Source organism: Pinus tabuliformis, chromosome 5_2, assembly GCF_031772625.1.
Source record: "Pinus tabuliformis cultivar Carrire ecotype Pingquan chromosome 5_2, CPIR1, whole genome shotgun sequence".
NCBI lineage: Eukaryota > Viridiplantae > Streptophyta > Pinopsida > Pinales > Pinaceae > Pinus > Pinus tabuliformis.
Window position 1 is genome coordinate 337116025 of NC_142306.1, and position 23838 is coordinate 337139862.

At 38.9% G+C, this 23838-nt stretch overlaps 1 protein-coding gene across 1 annotated transcript in view; it reads right to left on the minus strand.

Annotated features, from left to right (window-relative positions):
• Window positions 1-23838, minus strand: part of FTSH11 (FTSH protease 11) — a 310557-nt gene that overhangs the window by 29184 nt on the left and 257535 nt on the right. The window contains exons 10-12 of the mRNA XM_089436336.1: window positions 12176-12305; window positions 11815-11963; window positions 11346-11627 (exon numbers count right to left, since the gene is read on the minus strand). Coding sequence (XP_089292462.1) covers window positions 11346-11627; window positions 11815-11963; window positions 12176-12305 — 561 coding nt within the window. The remainder of the gene's footprint in view (window positions 1-11345; window positions 11628-11814; window positions 11964-12175; window positions 12306-23838) is intronic.

The window sequence follows — 23838 nt, forward strand, 5'->3', positions numbered from 1 at the left end:
CTTTGCTTCATGTCATTTTGCTTTCATGCCATATTTATCGAAAGGACATTACATCGTTCTGTATGGTTTGCTTGGAAGTCATTCGCAGATCTTCCCTTTGATAGTCCAACATAAGCCCAACTAGATGTTAGTTCAAAAATAATCACTGAACACTTCAAATCAGATTTACCTTTGTGATGATATTTCACCATAACATCTTCTTGTAAGTATCAGCATCCTACATGCAAATTGACACATCTCCCACAAATGTTTAGTGTCAAGGGTCTCCATCTTTTTCTGACTTCCATTAGTGTCTTCACATCCTTCCGGGAGATCTTCTAGTCAAATCTTCTTGGACTTCGGATGTTGAATGCCTTCTACCTTTGTTGCATATTATCACGATCTCTTCCTACCTTTTCACACACTTCGTTCCTAGTGACTTCTAATCAGAGTTCCTCAATCGTAGTCAACCACCTCATACTTCATATGAGGACATATCATGTGGATTTCATCTAGTGTAACTCATGCCTTCCAAAATTCTTTCATAGGAGAAGATTCCTTTCCTTTGATCATGCTTCTCAAAACAGAAGTAGTGATCCTTGTTACCTGCAACCATACAACATGAATTTATAATATTAAATACAAGCATACATACCTCATTCTACCTTTAGGTCATCTAGACTTCTTTCAGCAACTTCCTTGATTGAAAAGATCTTCAACCCCTTGACCTGCTTCATCTCTCATGTCATCATACCATCATCCCATGAACTCCACAAGTTGGAGTTCTTGATGAAACACTTGCTTCCTTTCTAGATCGGTGAATCCTCCAATGAGGATTCCATCTCACATATCCTTATTCGACAGATGTTTCCCTTTTAAGCTGATGTATGATGAGACTTGTCCTGGATGACTTCTTCCTTTGATCTTCCAATGAGGTCATCAAGAGTTATATCCTCCAAAGTTGACTACCATAGATTTTGCTGCAACAGTCCTTCATGTTTCCCTATGGTGATGTCACGAGCTCTTGCTTCTAATGCTTCTACTTCCTTGGAATTCCATCTTTCAACTTCCTTCACTTCTTTGGTCAAATGGACTTATTCTCTATCCTTCTTGTTATTTTCCTTCTAAGAACAATCTTTCTTGTAAAGTACATAATCTTTTACTTCCATAGCATTGATTCTCAATTACGCTCTTCTTCCTTTTCCTGAGGATCAGAATTTTCCAAACTGCCTTTCCTTCTAGCGAATGTTTGAGTCCTTAAACACTTTTGCCCTCAACTTGTCGTCTTCTTATCTTGCATAGAAACCACAAGTTGTCGAATGAGGTAACTTTCATATCCGCATGGATATCTATTACCTTGATTATTAGTTAGTGCATTATAGATTAATGATGATTATCTTCTTATCTCTCCCATATCTCGTAGTTGAGATGTTATGAAGATATCATTCATCCTTTGATACCTTTAATTTTTGTGTAGATCAGATCTAAGTCATATGACCTTCTTTACCGCACCTTTAGAGAATGAATTTATCATATGCATCTCTTTGATGTCTCCAACATTGCTATATGAGGGGATCTTTCATAAGTATTCCTTTCCATGAATTCAGAGGAGACCTTTTGATATGTTCAATGACTTCAACTTCTTAGAGGACTATGTCTATCCTCCTTTTTCATGCAAGGAATTTTGATGAGCCAACCAGCTTATAGATCTCCTTGCAAACATGAAGTCATTTTACCAAATTTAATTAAAAAGTGAAAGATACTTACTTGACAAGTGAAGATGAACTCTTCTACTTAATCACTTTGGTGATGGATGAAGAAGATATATTAGTGCTCCCTCTTGGATGATCTTCTTCCAAATCAAAAATCCTTTCTTTAATAGAAGCAGTTGCTTCTTTTGATGAGGATGATGTAATGCTTCCTGGGATGAACTTTTTCTAGGACAAGGAGAGAATCCTTGATTGCCTTATAACCTTGAAAATGATGACAATGCCTTCTCGCCTTCCATATACTTCGACTTCTCTTGTAGTGTAGATCATAAATGCTTCTAGGATTTTGACTTTCTCCACGATGATGTGATCTTCATCTTTAAAGCCCTTCGAGCTATCTTGCCTTGTAGACAACTTGATGAGGGTCTTTGTCGCCTTTTGATGATATCTATAGAAACAAAATCTCTTGTTGTTGCACACTGCTTCTTCGATCTAGGGTTTGATTTTTCAATGTAGAACTTGACCTTTTTCTTTGATAACCTTCACCTTGCTTTGATGCCTTCCTTGAAACTTGATCCTTGAATGTCTCTTTGATTAGATGCCCTTCCTTTGACTTCAACACCTAACTTCTGATACCATATTTTGAAATCTAGGGAATTAGCAATAAGGGATTTCTCTTTCATTAGTGACTACTTGTGAATTATTTTTACTTCTTTAGATTAGGATCTTCTTCAAATTAGATTACTAGGTTCTTCTTCATCAAACAGTAACCAATGCATGAACATAAATAGACAAGAGACACAACATGTACGCTATGAGCCAGGGCCAAAACTTCTCTCTCTTTGAGAGGAAAACCCGCACAAATTCTTTTTATAGAGATTCCAATTGACGAATACCAAGACCAAGATCCTTGACCTATTAGCCTCTCCAAGACCAAGACACAAGCTCTCTTGACTGTCACCACTCTTCTTCTTCCACTTGCTCTTCTTAGCATTGAGACGTAGCTTCCACCAATACCTTGTCAAATAGATCTTATTTATGTGATGGCATTTGAGTCTTCATTGATACCATTAACTGTGATAGTACTGAGCCTAGCTCACTCTAGAGACACCGAAACAAAAGGTACAAAGATAGCTTCATAACACACGGTGGATAGACCAAAGTGTCATGATCACCAAACTGTGATAGCAACATACTGTAGTAATACTAAGGCTGTGTTTCTGAACCGAGAAATGGAGATCTTCTTTATGCTAGTACTGAAACTTGTTTACTGTTGTATCTTCAATATTTCTTCTTGTTGTACTGAGAGTTTTCCCTTGACTACACCGAGCTTATCTTCATACTCCCGTACCTTAATCCGAGCTCCTTATCCGAACTTTCTTCTGTAATCTTATCCAAACTGTTTACTGTAACTCCCTATTCGAATTCAAAGTATATTCCAAACATCTGTGCTTTTGAAATCTGGATCCTAGCATGACTACATATAGTAGTTTGTCATATATGTAAGCCGACATGTCATATAGAGAAGGAATGTGTCTCATTAGGTGAGTCGACATGTGTTATTTAATTCATCTTGCACGCTGACATAAAGAGGATTGTGCTTGTCTTTTGGAGGGCTCCCTAGACACTAGATTGACTCACATATATTTTACAAATGTTCAAGAAGAGTTATTAATAAATGACATTAGTTCATTGACCTTAATAAAAATCCTAAGGCTCTCAATGGGAGCCACCTAAAATAAAATCACTTGGTCATGGAACCCATGAAGCAAGGCTTACAAAAATAATTTTATTACATCATTTACAAAAGTCACAATTACATGTCATTATGAAGACTGAACCTAGTTCTACTTTTCAACACTCCCTCTTAACTAGGGAGGTATTCATAATGGTACTTGGTCATTCTCAATCTGAAGAATTTCTCATAAGAAGAATTCGAATTTGTAACTCATTTGTATAGCATCATACCAACCATCATTGTTATATAACAAGGCCTTGACTAACAACTCTATCTCTCCACAAGACCAGAGCACAATGCTGGCGAGACTAATGACTTATAGAGCCACTCATCATTGTCTCTCTCGGAACACACCCCACCAGGGTTCTCTCAGGATATGCTCCATAAGGACTATTTTTTTCTTGGACTCCCTAGTCCCAAACAATGTTTTTGAAACCGGAACCGGTGACCGGACCGGTCCACCTAATGAACCGGTTTACCGACCGGAACCGGTCTAACCGAGACTGGTTTGGTCTAAACGAACCGGTTTAAAAAAAATACATTAAATAATTAATTTTTAATGAAACAAAACTATTTTTAAGATGTAAAACCATGTTTCCAAGCCAATAGAGACAAAATATGCAAAGTTTGCTCATTTATATACCATGTAAAGGTGAATATATCAAAATGGCACCGAGTGCAATACATATCATCAACAAAATAGCAAAATACATAAGAAATGAGGCTCTAAATGTCCTATAAAGTCCAAAAACAATGCTACAAGCTATGAGGCCATTGACCTACTACAAGTCTACAGTGTACACATGATCAATCATCAAGTTCATCACCACTACTAGACACAAGATCATCATCAGGAGCTACATAGACATCATCTGGTTCAGAGTCTGAGGATGCCTCAGCTTAATCTGCAACCTCAGTATCAATGCCAACAATGACAATAGAAGTGGACCTAATGGAAGCACGAGTTTGTCGACCTGCATGACTAGTGCCTTCCATTGGTTCTTTGCCTTTCCTTGATGCCGCTATTGATCCTGGTTCTGATGCCACCACATAATCTGCTTCATCCCCTGCCAAAGCCATGTCGATATCAAAATCAGCCTCAAACACAGGTTCTTCAGTCTCCTCCACCCATTCTGATGTTGGATCAATATCGTCCAACACAATGGGATGTAGATCAGGAGTTTTTCTCATCATTTGGAGCTCTAATTGCATTTATTGTTTACCCCCAAACCATGAAATCCTGAAAACCATTAAGTCTGCTGAATTTTGAGTGAAATCTAAAATTCTAGTTTCTCCATATGAAATCCAATGAGGTCGAAACCACTCTCAAACATCCTGAGTCATTTCATGGTAATGTTAAAAATTTAAGTTAAAGGATGAAAATGAAAATTAAAGGAAATGTCACTTTTACTTTAAGAATTTAACATTACCATTAATTGTCAACATTGTTAGGGTTGAAACACCCTTAGTCCCCCCCCAAAACCCCTCAAACACAGTCAAAAATATGTTTTTTTAACTTTATGGTGGGTGTGCCTAAAACCGGTCGGTTTAGGACAGAACCAGCCGGTTTGTTACAAACCGGCCGGTTCCGTCCTAAACCGACCGGTTTTCACCGATTTGGGCAAAAAAATGGAGAAATCAGCATTTAAACCGGGTTTTTTGGCCGGTTTAGACCGGCGGGCTTGCTAACCGGCCGGTTAGACCGGTAACCGGTTTTTTAAAACGGTTTTTAAAACACTGGTCCCAAAAGAATATCGGTCCTTCATGATTACTCTTTCATGGGATGCCTTATCTCATCCCACAAGAGCATCGGATGCCAAATAATTACATAATCCTCCATTCTGTCTTCCCAGGTGAAGAACAGAACAACATGTCTACTGCTCCTTTTTTTCCATTAAAGGAATGTACTCATTCCTATCACAGAGGAATGTACCTAAGCTTCCGACCTAGGAAGTTTTGAGGTTCGGCCGAGTAAGAAACTTCTTCTCAGGCTCCCTCTTGACTAGGGACCTATAGCAGCTCTTCATGTGGAGATCCTCAAACAATCAATTGCATGAAGAGCTCCTTTCTTCAATGTCATGAATTTCTTTAAGGAGTCTACAACTTTTGGGAACTTCTATATATAGGGCACAAATCATCCATCACTTTTATCCATGAGTTAGTCATGTTCGTAACTCATCAGAAAGTGATCCATCAAATTTTCCATCTGGCTTTGCTTCATGTCATTTTTCTTTCATGCCATATTTCTCGAAAGGGCATTACATCCTTCTATATGGTGTGCTTGGAAGTCATTCACAGATCTTCCCTTTAACAATCCTACATACGCCCAACCAGATGTTATTTAAAAAATAATCACTGAACACTTCAAATCAAATTTACCTTGGTGATGTTTTTTCACCATGACATCCTCCTGTAAATATCAACATCCTACATGCAGATTGACATATCTCCCACAGATGTTCAGTGTCAACGGTCTCCATCTTTTTCCAACTTCCATCAGAGTCATCACATCCTTCCAGGAGATCTTCTAATCAAATATTCTTGGACTTCGGATGTTGAATTCCTTCTACCTTCGTTGCATATTATCATGATCTCTCCCTACCTTTCCACACACTTCATTCCCAGGAGCTTCCAATAAGAGTTCCGCAGTCGTAGTCAACCACCTGATACTTCATATGAGGACATATTATGTGGATTTCATCTAGTGTAACTCATGCCTTCCAAGATTCTTTCATAGGAGGAGATTCCTTTCCTTTGATCATGCTTCTCAAAATAGAAGTAGTGATCCTTGTTACCTGCAATCATACGACATGACTTTATAATATTAAATACAAGCATACATACCTCATTTTACCTTTAGGTCATCTAGACTTCTTTTAGCAGCTTCCTTGATTGAAAAGATCTTCAACCCCTTGACCTGCTTCATCTCTCATGTCATCATACCATCATCCCATGAACTCCACAAGTTGGACTTCTTAATGAAACACTTGCTTCCTTTCTAGATCGGTGAATCCTCCAATAAGGATTCCATCTCACATATCCTTATTCAACAGATGTTACCCTTTTAAACTAATGTGTGATGAGACTTGTCTTGGATGACTTCTTCCTTTGATCTTCCAATGAGGTCATCAAGAGCTATATCCTCCAAAGTTGACTACCATAGATTTTGTTCCAACAGTCCTTCATGTTTCCCTATGGTGATGCCATGCGCTCTTACTTCTAATGCTTCTATTTCCTTGGACTTCCTTCTTTCAGCTTCCTCCACTTCTAAGGCGAAATGGACTTATTCTCTATCCTTCTTGTTATTGTCCTTCTAAAAACAATCTTTCCTGTAAAGTACATAATCTGTTATTTCCATAGCATTGAATCTCAATTATGCTCTTCTTCATTTTCCTGAGGACAAGAATTTTCCAAACTTCCTTTCGTTCCAACGAATGTTTGAGTCCTTCAACACTTTTGCCCTCAACTTGTCGTCTTCTTATCTTGCATAGAAACCACAAGTTGTCAAATGAGGTAACTTTCTTATCCCCATGGATATCTATTACCTTGATTATTAGTTAGTGCATTATAGATCAGTGATGATAATCTTTTTATCTCTCCCATATCTCGTAGTTGAGATGTTATGAAGATATCATTCATCCATTGATACCTGTAATTTTTGTGTAGCTCAAATCTAAGTCACATGAGCTTCTTTACTGCACCTTCAGAGAATTTTTTTATCATATGCATCTCTTTGATGTCTCCAATATTGCTATATGAGGGGATCTTTCATAAGTATTCATTTCCATGAATTCAGAGGAGACCTTTTCATATGTTCAATGACTTCAACTTCTTAGAGGACTATGTCTATCCTCCTTTTTCATGCAAGGTATTTTGATGAGCCAACTAGCTTATAGATCTCCTTGCAAACATGAAGTCATTTTACCTAATTTAAATAAAGAGTGAAATATACTTACTTGACAAGTGAAGATGAACTCTTCTACTTGATCACTTTGATGATGGATGAAGAAGATGTATTAGTGCTCCCTCTTGGATGATCTTCTTCCAAATCAAAATGCCTTTCTTTAATAGAAAGGCTTGCTTCTTTTGATGAGGATGATTTGTTGCTTCCTCAGATGATATTTTTCTAGGGCAAGGAGTGTTGAAGGAAGTGTAACTAGGTTCGGTCTTCATAATGACACATTTCAATGTAGATGATGTAAATTGTATCTAGCAAAATATTTTGCGAATTCGAGTCATGGTTTTCATGCTCAAAATGTATTTGTTTTAGTAGCTCTCATTATGAGCTCTAGGCTAGGTGATAGGTTGTGTCATTAATGTAAATGTTTACACTTGAAAATGTATAATGTATGACTCCAAGATCAAGGGAAGAATCATGTGGAAAGACTCCTCCAAGTTCAAGAACAATCGGCTAGTAAAAGTCTCCTCCAAGAGAAGATAAAAGAGGCAATATATTTTCGGCCTAAATATATATTTATATATCCATTCATGTCGGCTATATATCATTATGTAAGTCGGCCTAAACTCAAGACATGTCGGCTTAATTAACAGCGTTAAGAAGACTATAAATATGGGTCTCTCCACTCTCATAAAGACACACAATCACAAGATCAATTCGGTCTCAATCCATGCGAAGAAGACTGTCCAAAGGTGCGAGGTAAGGGTGAAGATCAAGGAGCTGCAGGTCATCAAGGAAGAAGTCAATTCTGTTATCTATAGCCACAAGGAATACCTCCACATGTGCGAAGCTAGGGCATCTTTCTATCTAACCTCTTTGTCAAGAAAAATATTTGGTCTTGGGTCTAATCGAAGGGCAGATCTATTTGAAGGGAAGTGACAAGTAGAGCGAAGGTTTAGGAGGGCTAGAAGAGCCCTAAACCTCCCTCACGTGCAAAGTTGCAGGTCATCATTAGGGCTGCAGTACAGTCCTGTGTCATCTTCATGATAAAAGTTGATTCGAGGTCAAAAGAATTCGGTTGTTGGTCTAGAAGGAAGCTCCTAGCATAGTGAAGCAAGGAGGAGGTTTCTAGACCAAGAAACTCTCTCTCACGTGCAAAGAAAGAGACATCTTCAGGTCTGCTGTAAGGGTCATTAATCAGTCCATACCTAGGAAGCAGATCACCTTGTTTCAAGTCTAGCGTTGAGGACAACAACTGGGCTAGTATACTACTTTGGGACAAGTGGAGTGTGAAGAAAGGAGGAGGGGAGAAGGAAGTTGATCCACAAGTTGCAGATCTGATCCATGTTGCAGCAAATCTGAGGACAACAATAATAGAAGATTCTAGCCTTGATCTTGGAGTCAACTTGGTCAAAGGGTCTTTGTATTGGTCTTGGAAATTTTGTCAAGTGAAGATTCTATAAGAAGAATTACAGAGGGTTTTCCTCTCAGGTTTGGAGAGGTTTCTGCCCTGGTTGTTGCGGATATCTTGTGTTACTATTCTTTTGTTTATTATGCATGATAGCTGGTTGATGAAGTTAACACTCACACATATATGAAAATTCTATTTTGAATAAGGAAAAGATAAAAATACTTCACAAGCAATTATCTAAGATAGAGAAATCATTAATATGTCAAGCCTTTAGATTTCTCAACAAGGAGAGAATCCTTGCTTGCTTTATAACCTTGAAAATGATGACAATGCCTTCTTGCCTTCCATATACTTCCACTTCTCTTGTAGTGTAGATCAGAAATGCTTCTAGGGTTTCTACTTTCTCCAAGATGATGTGATTTGCATCTTTAAAGTCCTTCGAGCTATCTTGCCTTGTAGACAACTTGATGAGGGTCTTTGTGGCCCTTTGATGATAACTATAGAAACCAAATCTCTTGCTGTTGCAGACTGCTTCTTTGATCTAGGGTTTGATATTTCAATGTAGATCTTGATCTTTTGCTTTGATAACCTTCACCTTGCTTTGATGCATTCCTTGAAACTTGATCCTTGAATTTCTCTTTGATTAGATGCCCTTCATTTGACTTCACCAACTTACCTTTGATACCATGTTGAGAAATCTATGGCACCAGCATTAAGGGATCTCTCTTTCATTAGTGACTACTTGTGAATTATTTTTACTTCTTTAGATTAGGATCTTCTTCATGTTAGATTACTAGGTTCTTCTTCATCAAACAGTGACGAATGCATGAACATAAATAGACAAGAGACACAACATGTAGGCTATGAGCCAGGGCCAAAACTTCTCACTCTTTGAGAGGCAAACCCGCACAAAGTCTTCTTATAGAGATTTCAAGTGATAAAACCAAGACCAAAACCCTTGACCTATTAGCCTCTCGAAGACCAAGACACAAGCTCTCTTGACTGTCATCACTCTTCTTCTTCCACTTCGCTCTTCTTAGCATTGAGATGTAGCTTCCACCAATACCTTGTCAAAGAGATCTTATTTTTGTGATGGCATTTCAGTCTTCATTGATATCGTTAACTGTGATAGTACTGAGCCTAGCTCACTATAGAGACACTGAAACAAACGGTACAGAGATAGCTTCATAACACACAGTGGATAGACCAAGCTGTGATTATCACCAAATTGTGATAGCAACATATTGTAGTAATACTAAGGCTGTGTTTCTGAGCCGAGAAATGGAGATCTTCTTTATGCTAGTCCATAAACTTGTTCACTATTATTTCTTCAATATTTCTCGTTGTTGTACCAAGAGCTTTTCCTTGACTGCACCGAGCTTATCTTCATACTCCTGTATCTTAGTCCGAGCTCCTTATCCGAACTTTCTTTTGTAATCTTATCCGAATTGTATACTATAACTCCCTATCTGAATTCAAAGTATATTCTAAACTTATGTGCTTCTGAATTGCGCATCCTAGCACGCCTATATATAGTAGTTTGTCATATATATAATGTGAAAATTCTATCACTGCAGCAAATGATTTACTTTTCCTACCTATTCCTCAATAAGTTATTTATGAAATTACTTCAATAAACATTAAAATAAATACTGCTGCAGATATCACACCGTAATACAGAAACAAACATATGCACAAGAATCGACACATTGACATAGATATTTTGGACAACAGTCCCCGGAAAAACCCAATGTGGGAAAACTAGTGCAGCAAGGGATGATTTTATTATTCAGCGACTTTTCAGTACAACAAGGTGCCAAACTGGCTTACCCACAAAGAGAAAAATTCTCCAGCCCTTCTCCCAGTCCTAGCGTCAGCCCGACTGACCTCTGCATGGCGCTCACACACTCTGCATCAGCCCCTGCTTGACTGCGTCAGCCCTGGGCCTCTCAACGTCACCCACACAGGCCCAGCTAGTGATTGCGGAGTCTCCTGTTGCCTTTGTGTCTTGCATGAAATGCCCTGCGTCTGCCTCTCCTGCCTCAACGCTGATCTCCAGTCGTTGATCCCATCTCTCTGTTCCATACTTGATGCTTCCTAACTGCTCACCAGACCACTGGTTCAATTTCTCAGCTAACCCTACTCCAGAAATTGAACTGCCTAGTCGCCCTCAGTGTGTTCTCCAAGTGACCCTCAAGCCTCCTCTTATATACTTTTCTCGTTGACAAATCAACGACCAAGATTAAGTCCCTAATCAATGGCAAAGATTAGATCTGGCTTGATCCATGACTTTTGGACCCTTCTAGCACAATTTTATATTAATTCAAAAGTATTGACTACAAGTTCATAGACAAAGGTATTTTAAATTTACATAAAAAATTCACCAAACTCAGAATAAATACAAGGGACACAGAATTGCCCTAACCAGATTTCTGATGCCAAATAGAGGTTGTCCTTTCAAAGCAGTCATTTTTTGATAAGCATGGCACTTGGAATTTCATATATTAAAATATCTTTCTGGAATATATAAACAATTAAAATACTAGAGAACACAGAGAGTAGATGGACATCCACACATATATATATATATATGCTCTACATGAACCGTACCATGTATTGAGCAAGCTCAGTTGCTGTCTCAAGATCACTGCTTGCACCAGTTGTAATATACTCTTGACCAAATATCAGCTCCTCTGCAACTCGTCCACCCATACAAACATCAAGTCGTGCTAATAATTGCGTTTTATTGACAGATGTTTCATCCTTGTCAGGAAGCTGTGTAACCATCCCAAGAGCACTCCCTCGAGGAGTGATTGTAGCCTTGTGTATAGGGTTCGCACCTGCAGTATTAAATGCAACAACTGCATGGCCACTCTCATGGTATGCAGTGAGCTGCAGGTTTACAAGCCTCTTAGTATGTGGATAAAAAATTGATGCTGAATTTGTAAATAATTTTATCTGAGTAATAACACTATCATACTATCCAAGATTGATCCTTTTATTATCAACAAAGCTACGATAAACCACATGTTTATCAATATCTGTATCATTCTTGAAAGTCAGACTTATTTTGGTTTACCTTTTTCGACTCCTCTGATAGGAACATCGACTTCCGTTCTGTTCCCATCATTATTCTATCCTTCGCAAATTCCAGCTGTTTGGCAGACAACTTCTCACTGCCATCAACTGCTGCCTTGATGGCTGCAATGTTGACAAGGTTTGCCAAATCTGTACGACACAACAAATGAGGAAACAAATGTTAATATGTTGTATGCCAGAAACTTAACTGAAATAAATCTATAAGAATACATGTTATACACAGAAAGTCAAATAACGGTTTGAATTTCTCAGCACAGAATTTACATCTATTCTTGCATCATAACGTGAGTGGAAAGACTGAAATGAGTAGACTAAACTAAATTATAGAAAACCAAACATACCTGCACCATTGAAACCAGGTGTACCACGAGCAAGGGCTTTCACATTCACATCTTCAGCCAGAGGCTTATTTTGCAAATAAAGCTCTAAAATTTCCTGTCTACCACGAACATCTGGACTTGGAACCACAATCTGCAGAGAGAAATACTAGCGTACTTATGGACCATTTTGAAATAAGCAAATAGGAGATCAAAGTAACAAAACATCGATGTGACATGAAATACATGAGACATTCAAAGCTGAGGTGGTCATATTTTCAAACTATGCAACTATAACAACATAGCAAACAATCCAAAAAGAGCAGTGCAGAAATAATACCATATAGAGAGATTTATAACAGACTGACCATAAATTTTCATTATGGGTCTTTCCTCTGTATGAGGATCCACTAATCAAAATCCATATATCAAGATGATCAACACAAAGAAATATCAGTTGTTTGTGTGTGTGTGTGTGTGTATATATATATATATATGTGTGTGTCCATTTGGTTTACCTCGGATGGTAAGGAGGAATGATTGTTATCCTCCTCACTCAGGTTCAATTCCCGCAAGTGACATTCTGAGCTCATATTGGGTATACTGTTGTAATGGCTTTGAGACTTGTTGAACGGCCTAGAGCCGTGAAGAATATTTTAACCTTCACATGGAGGGTGGGGTGCTTGGTTACATAGAGAATATATATTTATATATTCTCTATATATACGGAGTTAAAAGCCACCTAATAAAAGGGATAGTAAGCACAATTCGGACAATTCAGCAATCAGTTGTCACATAAAGAGGAATTCCACTTTCTTGTGTGTTGCCTGGCATTTCATTCTGCCCCATCATCAGAAGGACATGTAGGGCTTTAGAATCTTAGATTGAAGCAAATGAGGTTGTCAAACATTTAATTCAAAGGAGTTTCCCAGCTTGAAATGACTCAAAAATGGGAACAAATAAGAAACTATTTCACTAGCATCCTATTCTCACTCACAAGGTATTTCCTCAAAATCTATTTGGGGCACTTATCAGAGATGGTTCACAGGTACATTATGGGATGGACTGGTCGGTCAGTCAATTATTTGGCATCGTCTGCTTCATGGGTGCTATTCAGATTTGGCACATGGTCACAAGCTGTTATTGCTCAAGGGTTGAATTGGCACATGATCACATCTTGCTATTGTTCAGGGGTTCACAGTTGGACAGCTTTTGAGTGGCAACAGGTGCCCCATACTTGCAAATTCAATGCAGCATATATAACAGGAAGTTGAAGACTCTCAAAGGGTGTTGTCAGAGTAGTGTCATTTCAGCAACTTGAATTCCAAATTCACATTCTTGAAAACAGTCCATTTCTTGAAAGTCATATTTTCCGTATGTAATCATATTTTTGGCTACCCTTTATGGAGATATGCAAGAGAATCAAATTTGAGGGAAATCAGGGATATTTCTACTTTGAGAAAAAAAAAATATTTATAACAGAATTTTTATAAATTTAGTTGGAATGGCAGGATCCTGACACTTTTGGGAACGCAATATAGACAAATGCTTATGGTTGAAATTTCAGCCAATTTTGAGCACATGTAACTTTTGGTCTATTTTTAGCAGGATAGTTATATTTTGGGGGACCTAGTATGGCATATCAACTTTCAAGCCTTTCTGAGAAGTTTGATTTTCCTTAGTTCAAAATTCAAATCCATTTTTTGAGATTTCTAGAGCATTCTTTGTGGGTCCTGTTACCACCTCCCCTCTCCACTCCCCCCACCCCATGTATGGGGAACCCTAGGAGAAAATTTTCTCCTCTTATGCAGTTTGTTAAGCCATCAGCCCTAACATGATCCACAGATACCGAGCCTCAGATACCTCTCATCCACTCCCCAGGTAGTGCATTCATTCATCTAGGTTGCTCATTCGAAAAAGGTGGATCATATATTGTGAGGTACATTAAACATTTTTGTATTCAATCCTTTCATTTAATGATCAAAGGAATTCTAATATCGATCATAGGTTGAGCTGGATGATAGACCGTTATTGGCTGTATACAAGTTCCCTTGTTTCACCTTGGTGGTTATCACTTGCCTCATGTCCAGCATGCCCTTCCATAGGGCCTTTCTTTCACTATCTGGGAGGGGCACAAATAGGAGGCTTTGATGATGCTAGCATTCCATGTTATCCATAATATTTGTCATCATTCCCCAGCTTTGCTGTCCCATATTTTGATTAGTTTTGTTAGTTACTTATGCCAGTTCACAGTTGACCTTATCCTATGAGAAGAAGGGGTTGTATATACCCAAGGTTGATGTCATTGTAAGAAAAGAAAGAGCGTGAGCCAAATATCAAAACGCAAAAGAATGGCAAGGGTCAAAGAAAGAAAAAGCCATGTTATGGATTGAGCTCTACCCCCTTTTATACATCCACTTGACCCTGAGAGTATCCATGCATATCATGCCTATCAAAGTAAAAGGACATCTCCATGAACATCCCTGCCTTTATAAAGCAATAATCTTCTCATAACTAAAACGGGTTATCTCATTATTACATGATAACCAATGAAGCTTTTTAAACAAGCTATGCGAAGAAAAGAAAAGGGAAAATATGAGGATCTTGGAAAAACAAAGGTGAGAAAGGTAATTCAAGCAACAGAAGCACTCCCCCTACAAAGGCAGTCATGGACAATGGCTTGATATAACCTACAAAATACTATGACACCATTAACGAAACAAACCCCCATCCATAACATCTATCATGAACACCTATCATATGGAAGGATTGCTTAGGAATTGCTCCTTCCCTTAAGGTTCAAAGCACCCAAAAGGCCATGTGATAACCCTCCCATACTTAATCATAGTAACTTGTATGCATCATAAGCTAGTGAGACATTTGAAGATGATGTTTGTGTGAAGCACTTCAATGACTTGAACAATGAATATGGCCCACTTTAATACTCTTATGGTCCTTGCACCCATGATGCTGATCTCATTTGATTCTTTGAGTATGTGTGCTAGATATTGCTCCTAGGTACAACATCCTTTGAGGGATTGTATGATGCTTATCTAGGACTTTAGAGAGGACATTCAATGATTATGATGATGACACGAGACACTCTGACAAAGCATGTTGAGAACTTATTTGGGAGCATTGAACTTGGGATTACTTCACACCGCTGATGAGACTCTCTCCCACCTCCACAACCTTAGATGTTGTATATCAAAGATAGGATGTTACCTAAAAAGCAGATGTACCCTTGAGATGGTAGGAAGCCCCTAGGCTACGACTGCACTTGCTTGATGGATATTAAATTACTCTTGAGGATGATTGTTGATGATGATGACATGGGACCCCTTTGTAGCAGATTATACATTGTCTACCATGATGATGTCATATGTTAGCATGATGATGTCCTCTATGTGATGCTCTAGAAAATGATGTGGGTGCCCTTATACACGATGTTGGGCTTGAATGCCTTGCTTGATGGTTAGGCATCCATTTAATGAGAATATGTGAATTTTCTAGTGAGTGGCACCCACTGGACCCATTTATTGCACCTTTCATGGAGAGACACACCCTTTGAGGGATGGCATAATCGTTTTGGAAGTCTAACTCACACATGTGGGTTAATTGAGATATAATTTCATATTAAATCATTGATATATCTCCCTTTTTTATTAGCTTGTGACCGATCCAACTTGTAATCAAGGATTATAATTATGTTAAAATTGGCAACTACGGCCAAATTCCACCTTGGGACAACTCATTTGATGGAGATGATGATTGGATTAAATTCCTCTTTTCGAGAGGACCAAAATTGATATAAAAATCATCCCATTTGGACAAGCTTTAGTGTGTTTTTGAATTTATGCCCACACATGCGCAAATTGTTTGGGTCGGCCACATCATCATGTAGGCTCATGAAGCCCAATTGACGTGACTCTTCACCCTCAACGACTTGTATAAATACAAGTGCCCTCTCACCTCATTTCGCATCATCATCACACACATTTCTTCTCTCTCCTTCTCTCGTTGGTTCGTACAGCGATTGCACAAATCTTCTCTCTCTCTCACATGTGGCAGAAGAATGAATTTTTTGGGCAAATTGTAGGGGTGAATTTCAGCACTGTTGTTGACCGAGCAATTTGACTCATCCTTTGATTGCAATTTTTGTGGGAAATTTTCGTTTTTGGTAGGTCGTATAGGAACCGAGAATTTTTGGGCACTTTGACCGTAGGGCTAACTACAGGGTTTCCCATAGATTTAATCGCAGAGTTGACCAAGTTTGACCACAGTTTTCAAGATTGTTTTGGGCTGACTTTGACCACCTTATCAAGCGGAGTTTGACTGAGTATGACCAAGCTCCCCAAAAAAGGAAGATTTGTTGTTGCATTGACCATCTTTGACTTTTTGGTTAGGAATGAATTTGACTGCAGTTGGTTGCAGATTTGATAGGGATGTTTTCACTATGATATGGCAAGTCAAATTTTCACTTTTGTACTCTCCCTCTCTACTAAACATTTTATATAATAATAAGAAGAATTGATCAAAGGTTTTTCACCACATTGGAGTTTTTTCCCACATTGGGGTTTTTCCCTGTCATTCGCCAAATCTAGTGTCCTCTTGTCTTGGCTTGTCTTTTGCATTTTGTTTCATGTTCTATCTACTTTTACAGTCAATGTGATTAATGAGTTTCCAATTGAAAACTAAAATTGGAATTTGCCATTCGGCTGCTAAAGCAACATTGAAGTAATTATGCGAAGCATAGAACATACCATTGATATAACTAAAAGTAACATTGGTATCAGAGCACAGGCGAAGACAAAGCCCAAGAAAGAGAGAGAAAAGTAATCAGTAAGGGAGATTTGTCAATGGCTACTACCTCTTACTTCAAATATGAGGATAAGCTCAAGGATAAATCTGACTATCATGCATGGAAAATGACTTTGGATTTGACTTTAGAAGAGCATGATGCCATGGACCATGTGTAGGGAAGAGTGGTAGAGCCTCCTTCAAATCCACCTGCTGCTACAAAGACGACATACAAGAAAATTGAGGTCAAAGCTAAAAGAATTATCATAGACTCCATTCAAAAGCATTTGGTTGCCAATATTTCTGATTTGGGAACATCTAAGGAGATGTATGATAAGCTGATTGGGATGTTCAAGGTAAACAATGAAAATCAAATCCTCTTTCTCAAGAACAAGTTGAAGGACATCAAGATGGATAAAGGGGAGTCTATCCAATCCTACTTTATGAGGATCACACAAATCAAGAATGGCCTTCTATCCATTCGAGAAGTTATTGCTGACAGGGAGCTCACTCTCATTTCACTTGGAGGTCTTTCAAGAGCACGAGATGTGTTTAACACAACCATTCTCAACAATGACAAGATTCCTAGTTTCGATGAAATATTGGCTAGATGCACTCAAGAGGAGACGATGATGATGGAGAGAGACAAGCCTTCAAATGGAAATGAACCTATTGCTTTCTCCCCTCATGCGAAGAGGAAAAATAAAGTTGGTCCAAGGAGACAAGGTCAAGGATTAAATCAAGGATTCAAAGAAGGAAGAAAAGGAAGGTGCTACAATTGTAATAGGTTCAGCCACTATGCTAGAGATTGTCGTCACAAGAAGAATTCTCCAAGGGATGACGACAACAACAACAACAATTTCAAAGGGAATAGAAATCAAAGGAACAACAAAGTAAAGAGGAATGCTCCCGCTACTCGATATGGAAATGGACGACCTCCCAAAAGGACGAGAAATTCCAGGTATGAGGAAAGTAATGTAGTAGAAAAACAAAATGAATTTTATCTTATTTCTGCTCTATCTACTGCCCTCTCCTCCAAATACTTTGGATCATTGGTTGATTAATAGTGGAGCCTCAAGGCACTTCACTAGGTACAAAGAGGCCCTCTCAAATTTGATTGAAAAGAAGACTAATTTGGAGATCATATTTGGAGATAATGCCACCTACCTCATGAAAGGGATAGGCATTTTCGCTCTTCACTTGAATCAAGGTCAAACCATTCGTCTACAAGAAGTATTGTATGTGCCCGATTTGAAGAAGAACCTGCTGTCCATTTCTGCTATGGAAGATAAAGGCTTCAAAGTATCGTTCACTGATGGAAAGGTACCTATTTGGAAAAGAAACCCTAAAGATGCATTTACACTTAGACTTAGGGTTGATGGTCTCTATCAAGTTGGAGGAAGTCATTTGGGAGCCTTGACTTGGGATACTTCTCTTCAATCTGAATTATGGCACCGAAGATTTGCCCACCTTCATGGCAAAGCCTTACTTGGGGTAAGGAAGATGGTCACAGGTATGTCCTTGTTCAATATGAATCATGAAGGAGTTTGTCAGGGTTGTGCATTTGGGAAACTTACAAGGGGACCATTCGCTTCAAGTGAAAGCCAAACTACTGATATTCTTCAATTGGTCTATTCTGACCTATCTGGAATGTTGCCCATAACATCATTGGGAGGATACTTATACTCAGCAATTTTTGTGGATGACTTCTCTCGCAAAACATGGATATATTTCTTGAAGAAGAAGGTTGAAGTGTTCAAATGATTCCATTTTTTCAAAGCCTTGGTGGAAAATCAAACAAGGAAGAAGATCAAAATATTGAAAACCGACAACGGAACTGAATATGAATCAAATGAATTCAATGAATTTTGTGTGAAAATTCCTAAGTTTGGAATCCTACTGCAGTAACTGATATTATCTCTGCTATTTGTTAGATAAATTAAACAAATTATTTGTAGTTTCTTATGGCAAATATCGAAATAAGTACATTGTAGCCTTCACAAATTGAATATTGTTGAAAAAAAAATGCAAGGAAATTTAGAGAAATGCTCACACACATATAAGCACACTAACACAATTATTTTTGGACAATCGTTCCCAGAAAAACCCAACTTGGGAAAACCAGTGCAACAGATGAGGGTTTCTTTATTATTCTTCAGTAGTCATTCATGTACAAGATATCAGATAACAAAAATAGAGAAAGAAACACTAAGAGAAATTTAGCACTAAATTTCTCACTCTCCACAACGATTTTCTGACCCCGAAATGGACCCTTTGCCCTCATGTTGGTCTCACTACGTCATCCCCTGCACAATGCCCTGATGAACTGCGTACTCTCTCGTGCTAACCCTTCCAGAATTTATCCTGCACTCTTAGACTACTGTTGATGCTCTCTCTGCCCTGCAACTCACCCTCTAGCTCTATCTTCTCTTGGTGAACTTCAGCCACTGAAAAAATCAATCTCCCTGGGAAACTGAGTATCTGCACTGGTGCGTCCTCCATCTACCTATCAACTTCTTCTTATAATCTTCTGTTGGAGCACCAATGGCCAAGATTAAAACATAATCGGTGGCCCAGATTAATTCCCTCTCGATCCGTGTGAGTTTCTAAACGATTCTCGCCACATTTCAATTAATATTGATTAATAAACCATATTCCTTGATTTAGACTTAGGAAATAATTAAAAAATCAGTTAATAAACTAATTAAGACACTTCTTGGTGGAATTTCCAGAAACGATTTTTGGGTTTTGGAGAACTCATTCATTCTAGCCTCTCTACAAAGTTTTGTCACTAAAACACATCTAATGCTACAAAAATTAACATTTTGCAAAGAAGTCGGCATTAAGAGGGAGACAATCGTTCCATACACTCCCGAGCAAAATGGAAATGCTCATAGAAAGAATCGAACAATCATGGAAGCCACTCGTGCCATGCTCCATGATCAAGGCTTACTGAAGTTCTTATGCGGAGAAACTGCAAACACTAACGTGTATGTTCAAAATAGGAGCCTGCATCAAGCACTAGATTTCAGATACTTGAAGAATTTTTCACTGGTAAGAAACCTGATGTTTCTCATTTTATAATATTTGGTCATCCCGTGTATTTTCACATGCCTAGAGAGGAAAGAAACAATTTGGAAGCATCTGGAAAGAAAGGTATATTTGTGGGCTACAATGAAAATTCAAAGGCATATAGAGATGTGGAAGTAAGCCATGATGTCACCTTTGATGAACATACTGCCCTTGGGAAAGCTAGAGATCTCCCCATTCCAAGGAAGGATAATAATGATGCCGCAAAAAAGCAAGATAAACCTCCGACATATGAGCCTATGTCTGATATTGACAACCTGATGGATCCCGTTGATCCACCTCCTGGTGATCCCTCTACCTCAAGGAAAAGACCTTTGTGGCTCAAAGATATTCTCGAAGATCCTAAAAGACATATTGCTCCGAGAGGGACATTTCGCTAAAGTAAGAAGCCAAACAGGTATCAAAGGTACTCAGCTGCTATGAGTACTATTGTTCAAACTAAGCCATATGCATTCGGAGAAGCTGTCAAGCCACAACTCTAGAAAGATGGAATGAATGAGAAATATGAATCTATCACGAAAAATGATGTCTGGGATGTTGTGCCTAGACCAAAGGATAGTCACCTCAAAATGGCTATACAAAATTAAACATGGAGCTAATGGGAGCACTAAAAATATAAGGCCAAGTTCATTGCTCGAGGCTTCTCTCAAAAGGAAGGAGTGGATAATGATGAGATCTTTGCACTAGTTTCCCAATATACCACTATCTGACCAATTATTGCTCTCGCTGCCTCTCAAGGATGGAGCCTAAATCAAATGGATGTTAAGACTGCTTTCTTGCATGGCTCGCTTAAGGAGGAAGTCTACTTGGAACAACCTCAAGTTTTCGAAGTACAAGATCGAAGGGCATACGTATGCAGGTTGAAGAAAGCCCTCTGTGGGTTCAAGCAAGCCCCTAGGGCTTGGTATGAGAGGATTGGTAGCTATCTTATGAAACTGGGATTTACAAGGAACAATGTTGATCCTAACCTATACTTCAAGGTTGAAAAGGACATGCCTCTCATTTTGGTCCTTTATGTAGATTATCTACTTCTAACAGGTGTAGACCCTCTCATTTATCAATGCAAGAGGGATTCGTGAGAATTTCTGAATCTAACAAATCAAAATCCTACTGAAGTAAATCGACTTGCATTACCTACTTGTGTTTTTCATTTTAACAAGTTATTTTCAAAATTATTCAAAAAATATTAATGCAAATACACTGCAGCCTACACCAATATACAGATCAAGTACTGAAAAATGAATGAGACAACCACACAAAGGACACACTTATTTTTGGACTAAACGTCCCTGGAAAAACCCAATGTGGGAAAACTAGTGCAGCAGATATGACAGTTTTATTATTATGTAAATTTTTGAATACAACTAGGGTGCCTAATCCGACTCCCCCAACAAAGAATAAACCCAGCAGAAGTACCTCTATCCGGAGATAGATATTTTGGCGGATCCAGCAACTGGATGAACAAACCCCCCAAGTGACTATGTTGTCCCCAGTGCTGTGCAGCGATGGTTGCTCCCAGCTCTGACCTAGGACTACGTCACCTCCTCTAGGAGCTACGTCACCCTCCCAGTGAGCCTTCCCAGCTCAGAAATCGATCTTCTGAATTAATGTCCAATCTACCTCACAGAAACCCCAGCACTGCCTCTATGTGACTGCGTCACCCTCCTAGAGTTGTGTTGTCTCTCCCTGGTGCTACACTACCTCTCTGCTATGTATTATCAGCCTTGGACAAAAATCATGTTGCCGAACTACCCCTCGCTGCACTAGAAGCTTACTTCGAAATTCCCAGAAAACCACGCCCCCTAAATTTCGATCTAGCTCAAGTGTTGCTCTCTCTTTGTGTTTTCTGACCCCAAGCCTTCCTTTATACTTTTCCTACTGAGAAATCAATAGTCGTAATCTCTAATCAATGGCTAAGATTAAATTAGACTTCATCCCTGTCACTTAGAAGCTTCTCACCCATATTTACATTAATTCGCTTTAATTATTTTAATTTCCTAAGTTTTAACTTAGGCATCATTAAAAACAATTAATTATTTGAATAACATGCACTCCGGGTGGAATTTCTCCAAATGATTTTTGGGTCTTGGAGATCTCATGTGTTCTAGCCCCACCACAAAATTTCGAAGCTAGAGCACATCCGATGCTACCCAAAAATCAACACTCCCTCTTAGCGAGGAATGTGCTCTAGCAATACTTCCCAGTAGAAGTATCACACTAATCCACGACATCAGTCCTCTGCGTGGTTGATGCTCGGCTTGCTACCCTTCATCCACTGCGCTGCTGCAATCTCTATTGCTTCCAATGACACTGCCACTGCCACTGCTGCCCAAGATACTTTGGACAAAGGTTTCCCAGTCTTCAGTGACTACATTCAGTGCAGTCCTGACCATAAATTCAACGTCTGGTGTAGCCCCTACGGGGTCAAGGATCATGTGATCCCACATTTCCCTTGTTGTGTCCTTCTCAGCAATATGTGGGATCACATGATCCTTGACCCCGTCCAAGATCATGCACTTTTCTTTTGCCTAAGCCTCCTCATACTTTTTGAGAGGATCAGCATCAATCGGAACAACAACCGTCTTCAAGGCATAATCCTTGATGCGAAGTTTATCCAAAACTGCTAGGATCCTGGCCTTCCAAATGACGAAGTTGGATGCTCCATCCAACCTGTCCTGATCCCTCAGTCCGTTAAAGGCCATCTCTGCTCAAATGAATGTCGAACGGGTTCTCTTCTCCCTTTTTCGCTACTACCCCAACAAAACTCGGATCTGGATTTCTTTGGCATTAGAAATCCTCTAAGGAAGAAGCTCCCTCTAAATTTCAATTTCCTTCACGGAAACCCTTCTACCAACCACTGTCAAACCACCCCTCTAATCTCTCTTTGCTGCTGCTCAGCACTGGATCTAGATTATTGGCAAGAAATATTCTCAGAAACTGATTTCCTCTACTTTGCTACTGCTCCACTACGTACCATTTTGCACCAACATAATTAGCACCCCACCAACAACTCTAGATAAAATTTTCACTGCACCACTAGCCACAACAACTAGAAAACCGAGACTCAACAGTCCCTGTGCCACCCTCTGGAGCAACAGCGTCACCCAATCAGGCTGACACAGGTTCTGCGTGAGCCTTCCTTGGTGACTATGTCACCTCTCCTATGCTCTCTTTGCCTGAAACTGTGTTGTCTCTCGGGACTATTGTCTTCACGCACAAAATTTCCCTTTGTCCTTTCGTTCATGGCTTCAGTCATCCTTGATCTGCACTTGCATTGATACCATGTAAAAATTTCTGAATCTAACAAATCAAAAATCCTACTGCAATAAACTAATTTGCAATACCTACTTGTGTTCTTCATTTTAACAAGTTATTTTCAGAATTATTCAGAAAATATTGATGCAAATACAATGCAACGTACACCAATATACAGATCAAGTACTGAAAATTAAATGAGACAACCACACAAAGGACACACTTATTTTTGGACTAAGCGTCCCAAAAAAACCCAATTTGGGAAAACCGGTGCAGCAAATATGAGGGTTTTATTATTATGTGGATTTCTGAATACAACTAGGGTGCCAAATGTTGATTTTTGGTAGCATCGGATATGCTCTAGCCTTGAAATTTGGAGGAGAGGCTAAGGCACATGAGATCTCCAAGGCCCAGACATCGTTTGAGAAATTCCATCCGAATGAGGAGTTATTAAAATAATTAATATTTTTAATGGGTTCCTAAGTCTAAACTTAGGAAAATAAAAATATTAATGGATATTAATAAAGGTAAGGATGAGAAGC